The 9968-nt window shown below is 43.9% G+C and overlaps 1 protein-coding gene across 1 annotated transcript; it reads right to left on the bottom strand.

Annotated features, from left to right (window-relative positions):
- Positions 1 to 791: 791 nt before the first annotated feature.
- LOC147887944 (uncharacterized) lies at positions 792 to 4955 on the bottom strand. Its single transcript, XM_087393257.1, has 10 exons — positions 4288 to 4955; positions 3998 to 4205; positions 3756 to 3887; positions 3450 to 3673; positions 3081 to 3347; positions 2689 to 2987; positions 2509 to 2580; positions 1996 to 2403; positions 1783 to 1904; positions 792 to 1002 (listed from the first exon to the last, which is right to left on the bottom strand). Exons 1-10 carry the CDS (start codon positions 4860 to 4862, stop codon positions 982 to 984), a joined length of 2328 nt encoding a protein of 775 aa, XP_087249383.1. The 5' UTR covers positions 4863 to 4955; the 3' UTR covers positions 792 to 981.
- Between the last annotated feature and the right edge of the window lie 5013 nt (positions 4956 to 9968).

Genomic DNA, 9968 nt, shown 5'->3' with positions numbered 1-9968 from the left:
GTATCTACATACCATGTGCATGAGAAAGAAGAGAAGTGCCATATTATTAGATGGTAAAGTCAGAAAGAAGGAGCTCTAAAACACTCAACAACAAAAGGCAAGGACCACTCTAACAACTACAATCACATCAAAGAAGTTTTTATCAACTCTTAAGCAATACACCTCGACAAGCACAAACTCGATGGATGGAGCACAATAGAAAATCTTCCCACTCCAAATATTAAATACCTGAAGACGAGTAATCAAATCGGTCTAGGGGAATTGTTATCCCTCTGGCAACAAGTCTACTAGCGAGTTGAGTAAGTCAAAACATCGAGCGACCGCGTTCGAGCGAGTCTAGAGTTCGAGCGACGCGCTTGTGACGAAAAAGGAGAGGCGGAGTCATGAAGTGGGACTATGAACAGTGGTTTGATGAGCGAATTGTATGAGGGAAAGTTAAAGGATTTTAGAAAGGAAGCATAAAAATGGAAATTTGCTTTGTTTAAAACCATGGTTCCAATTCATTCTTTTAACATATTTATCATATGGAAACAGATTGCATTCTTGAAGTTTATTTTATTGAGAGGTGGACATGATTCCAGCAAGAAATCTCAATGATACCACATAGCATGACAAGTGGTTATTGCCATGCACTCAAATGGCTTAATATGCATTTGAAGTTTATAACTCCATGGTGTTCTATAGTGCGGGTTTCCCAATGGAGTCCAAAACAGCAACATACTCTTTAACACAAAATGAAGAGTACCTTTTAATACAATATAAATCCATTCTTTCATTCAATCCATGTCATTTTACATTATGCAATGCTAATATGGCTTTGGGGCCTACAATATACTCAATACTCCAAAAGGCACAAAGATTCACAAAACACTTCAACCACTATCTTCACACTCATCATCTACAAAAGGGCTACAAATGCGTGAACATTGTGTTCCAAGTTGATCAAACCTCTTGTCCTTCGCCATGGCTCTAGCCATTCCTTCAGCATATGTAGGCAAAGCACTACAGGGACAAAATTAATAGAGCGTAAGTTGAAACTGCATAACATTGACCATAGAGTAACAAGATAACGAAGACAAGTCAACCATTCCACCACGACAACGAAAATCAAACGTCTAACTTCAAGGATAACAATCTTCTCTGAAAATGTAATTTTCAAGCACAAAATATAAAAAGTGTGCCACTAGCCAATGTAAAGCATGACAATAGGAAAGCAAAGTGTCTCACTAGTCATCAAAGGGATTATAAGTGGGATTTGAAGAATATTCATCCTCCCCCATATGCTTGTCATCCCTATGAGGCCTCTTTGCTAGGGATGCCTGCACTAGTGGCAGCACATATGTATCCACCATGATTGTATCCACATCAAATGGATAACAACATCTTCCACTAGCCTGGCATGCTCTCATGAGAGGGCCTGTGCCACATCCCATCTCTAGAACCAGACCTCGTGGCACACATAGCAAAGCCAAAATCATAGAGACAAATCCTAAGGAGCGCTCGAGAGCACCCCTAGCACCCTCAAGCTGCGAGCTGGAAGATGAGGCACCACGAGTCCGCTCTGTCTCAGGCATGTAGTGGGTCCACATGTCATCGCTCACTCGCACCCCATGCATATCAAACAGAGAACGGCTCTCGGCCTTGAAAATGGGTGTGGAGGCTCCATTACGACATGCAAATACCAACATGGAAGTACGAATCTACATAAAAATACTTAAATCAGCTTCATTGTTCACTTTTTCAATTGCGAAAGACTTTCAAAAAAGTAGATGAAGCATATACTGGCATGTCCTCCCCTGATTGTTTTACGAAGCCGTACTCATTCTTGTCCAACACCATTACTCTTCTTGCTATCTGAAGGTCTTCGACTTTGACATACCTCTCCATCCATGTCAAGCAAGGGCCTGAAAATTCGTTGCATTAGTTCAAATCATGGTGGAAAGCTTAACAAATGCACATATACATATCAAGAATCCTACTAACGTCTCACACCACCTGCAATGGGACAAAGCATGGCAAGCCATCCATTGTCTCCTATGGTGGCTGCGGCTGTGGCCAAACCATACTTCACATGGTCCTCAGAAAGAATATTCCAAGAAGGTAATGGATTACTGACACCCAAGTTCTGTCCTGTGGGAAAGTCTAGGAAAATAAAATCTGCTGCCCATTTAACTTTTCTCCCCTTTTTCTTGTATTCCATAGAAGGGTCACGTGCGGACAAAAAGAACTCATGGATCTTAGCATACATATCATTTTTTCTAGCGCATGCAAAGTCCTGGCCCATCAAAATGTAGTCTCCCACAGAGCATCCATACGTAGCCAACCCTCCATAACGCATAGCATGTTCTAGCGATAGTGGTGGACAGAAGATAAATGGAGTGACAACTTTCACTATCTTTTTTCCTGTTGACAAAAACAATCCATTGCTGAACATATGCAATAAGCTCATCCCAAGTCTTATCCACTTCAAATAAAAAAACTCAAAGATTAATGGAATTGAAATAATACCATTTATCCCATCACCAACATCAATAGAAGGCTCCGCAGGCGGTGGAGATGGTGTCCTCTCCACATCCTTGTCTGTCAAGAAAAAAAGGACAAACGAGCTCAAAATACTTTTGGTTTACAACTAGTTTGACTAACCCTACCCCCCCTGTAGCATGTTTCAAACACACCAAATAAACCAACCTTCCTTGCAGTCTTTCTTCTCTATTTTTCGTGTTGTTCTTCTTGGATTATCCTGATCCTTGCTTATTTCTATGGTCTTTTTTGTTGTAGAATATTGCTTGTACAAATCAAGCTCTCGTGTAAGCACATTACCACCTGAAAAATCTAACCACCAAGGGCAATTGACAAGCTCCCACTGTGAGTGTCCATGCATGGACTTAGGATACATACAGGTAGTTGGATTGGCCATCTCTGTCCAACCCTTGCAATGTCTCGGAAGCTCATCGATCTTGCCCTCATTCTTCAAACATAAGAGATATCTGAGCAATTCCCAATGGTAACAGTGGTTAGAATTATGAGGCAAACAATGAATGGAAAAGAATACATGTTGGAAGAATCGACAAAGTGTTCACCTAAAGACGACTCGATGAGCTGCCTGATCCAGTTCTGTCATCTTGGTAGCTACCTTCCCCTTCCCAACACCACTGAGTTCACTAAACTCTCTAATTTTCAAAGAGGTAAACATACACTTTCTTCCCTCCAATTTGATGTCATCAAAATACTGACCAAGAGTGTACTCAGAAGGTAGGGCAAACAACCGCCCAATGCTTTTAAGCTCCTCAAGCACACCAATGGCATGAGTTTCAATCTTCTCTAAGAAAATTTCTCGGGCCAGCCACCTGTAATAGCAATATGCCATCGCATTGGAATAACAAAACACAAGAAGTAATATTATGATTGCCGAAACAATAGCACAAAAAAAGAAGACTTATTTGGCTTACGCTCGGTATGGAATATCTGAAGGAGGCATGTGATACATATTCCGCATGATTGTGCTAGCCTCCAACAAAGACAGGTACTGAATTTTCCTCTCCAATTTCAATGGTGCAAGGGCAATGCACTTAATCTTTTCAAGAGTAATAACCTTCTCCGCCGCATCAAAGTTCAAAGAAAATAGCTTGGCTTTCCAAACATCCCCTAGTTGGGGTTCAAGACAATTGAGCACCTACAAAACATTACTAGGCATGATTTCTGAAACTTTTTAAATTGACCAATGTACTTGAGCCATAAACCAAGAGTGAAGTTACCCGTCCCATCCGATCGGATATTTTTCTTTGCACTGCATCTATCTCCTTCTTCTCTGCCGCTGCTCTCTCCTCTACTGGAACTACAGATTTGATCCTCTCTAGAGCTCTCTTGACATCAGTGTTAAATTCAACCTGCAAGACATAATGAAAGCAACCAAAATGCACCTTTTAGCATTGACAGACAATCAATGAGGCTTTTCATAACAATAAAATCTTAGGGTGGATAGAAATATTAGTATCACCTGGAATACAAGCCGTGCCAAATACCCTTTGCTCAAAGGGTACCAACCAGCATTCCCCTTAACCTCCTTGGTTCTGGCATTGTTAATTACCTTGCGCTCTTGTGAGGACAAGGAGTTCATGAAAGCTTGGGCATCGCACTCACAAATGTTGTTGGCATTTATGAGCACATCCCTCAAGCTAGGCTTGATCACAACATGCTCATTCAATCTACAAAGAAAAAATTTATGAGTTCTTCTACCTAAAATTGAACGCAGAGTAGAAAAAAATAGTACTATTAAACAAATCTTACAAGTTCATGCGCTGCAAACTTGCCAAAAGAGAAATTTCAGTTGTCTTTCGTGGGTCAATCAAGGTGCACATCACCCTAATATGCCGTGCTTTGGTCTCTCTATATGATTCCTCAATCACAGCCATCCAAGCCATGGTTCTATGGTTTCCTTCCCACACATAGAACATCTTGTTAGATAGGTATAGCAAATCAGGCTTTAATGCAAGTTCCTTCTCGAATACTTCTTCAACTTCTCGCCACATCAGTGACCAAGTCTGCCTGATCTCTGATGTAATCTCTGTCTCCTCTCCACTCCCAGTGCAAACAGAAACTATAAATGCACCCTTCTCAGGGAGATATCCCTCATACTGGAAAGCACTCTTAAGTGCAGCCACATCACTTCTCAAACCCCTAACCCTGGCATATGTAAGAAGTCTACACAAGGGCAACCTAGGACACTCATCTGAACTGAGAATCCTGCATCTTGAAATAACATCACCCCCACTAACAAGATCCAAGGAAATATCTTCCACCACTGAGTCCATCTCATCATCCACAACATCTGCCGTGTCTTCTGTGCTAGCGGGAACATCCATCTCTGATTTATCCCCACCTTGATCTCCCGCCTCGAGTTCCTCTTGAACCTTTCTGGTCCTCTTTCCCCCTTTTTTTTAAGGTGGTGTCCGGGATTTCTCTTTGCCCCTCCCTCTCGTCTTGGTAGGGCTCACACTTTCTCCTGTTTCCATCTGCACACACGAAGCTCGGTTATGTTAGTCACATAGTATAATAACACGGGTATACCAGTAACATCTCATAGTAACATCCATGTTAATTCGTAAGTATACTAACTATATGTGAGTAAAGTAAGTAGACTACTGGCTAGTCACTATTTTGTCATTATGGATTTGTTAGTATTGTGACATCTAACACTAGTCTGATATATCATAACTACATATGTTAGTATAACTAGTTAAAATACTAGTTATAGTCCACTAACATATACGTAACCACTAGAATATACCTACCTCCAAGAAATATACAAACATACAACTAACATATACACAGCTCAGACTAGTTAATAGACTAGTAAAAGTTTACTAACATATAACTAGTTGTAGCTATAATGTACTAAGTTTACCAAAAAACAGCAAACAAAAGAGATTTTGAAGTGGCTTCTAGCTCCCCATTTCATGGGCTGCTCCCAGGGGGCAAAGCATGCTGCCCCATTTCATGGACTGCTGGGCTGCCTGATTTCATGGGCCCATGGGCTACTCATGAGAGCCCCATGAAATGGGGCAAAGCATGCTCCCAGGGGGCCGCGATAGAGCCCCATGGGCTGCTCATGAGAGCCCCATGAAATGGGGCAAAGCATGCTCCCAGGGGGCCGCGATATCGCGGCCCCCTAGGAGCATGCTTTGCCCCATTTCATGGGGCTCTCAAGAGCATGCTTTGCCCCATTTTATGGGCTCATGGGCTGCTCATGAGAGCCCATCAAATGGGGCAAAGCATGGGGCTCTCAAGAGCATGCTTTGCCCCATTTCATGGGCCCATGGGCTGCTCATGAGAGCCCCATGAAATGGGGCAAAGCATGCTCCCAGGGGGCCGTGATATCGCGGCCCCCTGGGAGCATGCTTTGCCCCATTTCATGGGGCTCTCAAGAGCATGCTTTGCCCCATTTTATGGGCTGCTGGGATGCTCTTGAGAGCCCCATGAAATGGGGCAAAGCCCAGCAGTCCATGACCCCATTTCATGGGGCTCTCAAGAGCATCCCAGCAGCCCATAAAATGGGGCAAAGCATGCTGCCCCCTGCTCATGAGAGCCCCATGAAATGGGGCAAAGCATGCTCCCAGGGGGCCGCGCAAGAGAGCCCCATGAAATGGGGCAAAGCATGCTCTTGAGAGCCCCATGGGCTGCTCATGAGAGCCCCATGAAATGGGGCAAAGCATGCTCCCAGGGGGCCGCGATATGGGGCAAAGCATGCTCTTGAGAGCCCCATGGGCTGCTCATGAGAGCCCCATGATATGGGGCAAAGCATGCTCCCAGGGGGCCGCGATATCGCGGCCCCCTGGGAGCATGCTTTGCCCCATATCATGGGGCTCTCATGAGCAGCCCATGGGGCTCTCAAGAGCATGCTTTTTTTTTTGCCTTTTTTTTTTTCTAGGGTAAGATGTGAAGATTGAAAGCGAGCTAAGATGTGAAGATTGAAGAAGAAGATGAGATTGATTGAAAGATACAAAGCAAATTAAAATTTTTGGCGATGGGAAGATCTAGGGCTGATCAGGGGAGTTGCAATTGAGGACAGAGGGCTGATCATGAGGGAAGCTTCAACTTTTCTCGTAGGGTATAGTTTTTTCTTTTACGGTAGTTGATGATGGACAGGAAGCTGCAGCTGTGCCATTAGACTAGATTTTACGGTGCTTGGTCATTCCAAATGCAAAGTGCAAACTAATACAGTAGAAAATAAGGCACGCAACGGATTCTATAACACCTCCAGTCCTTAATTCCGTCGGTCATTTCGACTTATACCACCCCACACATCCGTCCTCTCCCCGACTATGAACGTCTACTATGGACGTTAGCTCTGCGAGCTTATAGTGATTTGATCTGACTCGATCAAATGCATTCCTATACAAGATGAGAGAGCGACCGCGAGATGGACATTCAACAGAAAATCAGTGGCGCGCACTGGTGGATCCTATCTTTTAGGTCCGGTGAAAGTATTGCCATACGTCGTGATGCTGTTTATTATTACAAGAAATGGACATCATGCTGCAGCTCTGCCATTAGATTTTACGGTGCTCGCTCATTCCAGGTGCAAAGTGCCAAACTGATCATACAGGAAAAAAAAAGGGCAAGAAACGGAGCATACAGAAAAGGAAACTCATGAGCAGCCCATGGGGCTCTCAAGAGCAGCCCAACAGCCCATGAAATGGGGCAAAGCATGCTCCCAGGGGGCCGCGATATTGCGGCCCCCTGGGAGCATGCTTTGCCCCATTTCATGGGGCTCTCATGAGCAGTTGGGGGATCTGTTTGCCAAGTTGCAAGGAGCGTTGTGTTGCTAGAAGAGATCGGAACATGCATCGCGGCCCCCTGGGAGCATGCTTTGCCCCATTTCATGGGGCTCTCATGAGCAGTTGGGGGATCTGTTTGCCAAGTTGCAAGGAGCGTTGTGTTGCTAGAAGAGATCAGAACATGCACACGAAAAAGCTTTGCGTTGCTAATGAACAACGATTATCAACAAACTAATTACCGTCATCAACCTACCAGAAAGCTTTAAGAGCCCATATGCAAATACGAAGCAAAAGCGCTGGCATAAGCCAAAAATCTAAACTGCAATGAAGGAGCCACACGCTAAGACGTTGAAGACACGTGATTAGCTACGCATGACAGGTTAGATATGTCATGACAAAATGAAAGACGAAGCTACTCTTAGCCAGAGGTAGAAAAGACGTGTTGAGCGTAAGAAGAAAGGGAGAAAGGTTGGATGCAAGGAGACAACCAAAAATTCAGCTCGCACAAAAGTAGAAGAGAGAGTTGGAATGAGAAAGAGAAGGAAGAAGGTATCAATTCAAAAATTCAGGCCTCGCTACCCCAAATTAATTCGTAAGAAAACAATGAATCATACCTGTGCACCTCTCTTCTCCAGACAGATTTGTATTTGGCGCTCTCATAAAACCTAATAAGCCAGGAAGATGCACGCTTCCTCCCCTGTCCACGCCCTTCAACAAGATCGGCCAAAAATCACCATATTCGGATCTCGATCCACAAAATTGCCCACCGCCCAGACGTTTAGATCCACCAAGATCGTTTGTAGCACATAGAGCAGCTAGCCTACAATGGTGGTGTTTTGGCTTGCCATCAGCTACATATCCACAGGTCGAAGGTGTAATCAAGGAGTAGGAACGCGGACTCAGCGTTTGGGATACCTTTTGCCATAGACTCGGTTAGTGAACTTGCACCGTTCTCTGCATCCTTATGCATCGATCTATACGTGACGACCCAAAGGAGGTGATGGCGAAGGAGATGGTTAGGAGGAGGGGAAGGAGGTGTAGGAGAGGAGAGAGGTGTAGGAGAGGAGAGAGGAGAGGGGAAGGAGGTGTAGGAGAGGAGAGAGGTGTCCAAAGATGATGGGATTGGGTTTAGGGAACTAGCACTATCTGGTTAGTTTTGAATGGCTGAATTTGTTGACACCTCACTTGCCGTCATTTAGGCTACTGCCACCTTGTGAGCATCAACGACTTGCCATCATTTAGGGTAATGCCTCCTTGTGAGCATTTATACGTGATCTTTGCACATCCCATGTAATGATAAGATGTCCTGTTCAAAGATTTATTGGATGGCGGCTATGCGGTGTCCTATTCAAAGATTTATTGGATGGCGGCCACCAAACCTTAAATACTCTGCTACGTCATTGATTTGGATACTTTGTTGAAACTCCTTCTTGGATACTCAGTTGAGTCTCCTTCTTTCGCATCATTTGGGTCTCCTTCATGGATACTCAACTGAATCTCCTTCTAGCTAGTCATTCGTGTCTCCTTCTTTGATACTCAGTTGAATCTCCTTCCTGCCAGTCATCCTAGCTCTTAGACCACTTGGATTGCTTTTCGTTTGCTATCCATACTCGTATCTAACTATGCCATCTTTCCTTGTGATCAAGCATGGAGCTCAAACTTTGGATATTAGATATGACACAAGTATCTGCGAGGTTTCTCTTTTGGAGCTGAGAGATTTCTTTCAACTGCAAAACAACAACATTCTTCTCCAAGAGGAGATTGGACTAGAGGATGTTGGTGTCATTCATCGACCCATTGAGCTTGAAGCAGGAGAGCTTGGGTTCAAGATAGAAGCAAAGTCGGAATGTGTTTTTTCTATCGTCACAGAGCAAAGGCATGCACGTGTTTTGACATGTAAGGAGACTATAAGTGTGATGACCTTGCTCAAACAGCTCCCACTTAGTAGTGCTTTGCATGTTGCCTTTGCCTCTGCTCAGACTATAGAGCAAGTATCAGAATTGCCACAAAACTATAATGGTTATGTTTTGTTTGAGCTCCCACCTTGTCTTGAAGGGTCTGCTATGTTTGGAATGGACCAAAAGAATGATGGTCATGCTTGGACATTGTACTCTACTAGCTCGCAAGAGTCATTCAACGGGATGGTTAGAATAAGTAGGTGTACAGGCTACTTGAGGTGTTGCAATTTGGATTGTCCATATATGGAACGGACTGGTCTCTACAATGAGACACAATGGAGGGGAAAACTAAGAAAAATATGTCATGTGGGTCCAGTTGAAAGGGAATGTGGTTCCTTGCTTTGCATTCATTGTTGTCAAATTCCTATCTGTGTTTCGCAATGTAAAGCTTATATATACTACTGCATTCCACATGATCGTGAACATACTACAAGATGTGCCATTCATGTGGGAGTACATGAGCATCCAATTGGTGAGGGAAGTAGTCGAGGTAAATGGAGAAAAGTGGATGAAATGGTATCTGACCATGCTAGAAAGAACCCTGCACTCTCTTGCAAAAATATCAAGGTGGATGTTGCCAAAGATATTGTTATGGAAATGATGCTTGGTGGCAAAGAGGAAGCCATAGAGGAGATGGATGAAGCTGGCTTCCATGAAGTTCTTGACACAATAACACCATTGTCACAAAGGAGGAGGCTTCAAAGAGCTGTGCAATCATCTAGACATGGATCAG

This window comes from Dipteris shenzhenensis, chromosome 22 (assembly GCF_047967505.1).
Source record: "Dipteris shenzhenensis isolate YYH24624 ecotype China chromosome 22, Dip_SZ_1.0, whole genome shotgun sequence".
NCBI lineage: Eukaryota > Viridiplantae > Streptophyta > Polypodiopsida > Gleicheniales > Dipteridaceae > Dipteris > Dipteris shenzhenensis.
Note: the sequence above shows the minus strand (reverse complement) of the source record. Positions and strands in the feature narration are given on the sequence as shown.

What these genes read in the sequence shown, in the direction of transcription:
- LOC147887944 (XM_087393257.1), bottom strand. Translation starts at nt 4,862, where the DNA reads ATGGATGTTCCCGCTAGCACAGAAGACACGGCAGATGTTGTGGATGAT. An exon ending in CATGCTTTGTCCCATTGCAG is followed by an intron (nt 1,905 to 1,995) that starts GTGGTGTGAGAC and finishes ACGAATTTTCAG; the next exon opens with GCCCTTGCTTGACATGGATG. An exon ending in AATCAGGGGAGGACATGCCA is followed by an intron (nt 1,003 to 1,782) that starts GTATATGCTTCA and finishes TTGTCCCTGTAG; the next exon opens with TGCTTTGCCTACATATGCTG.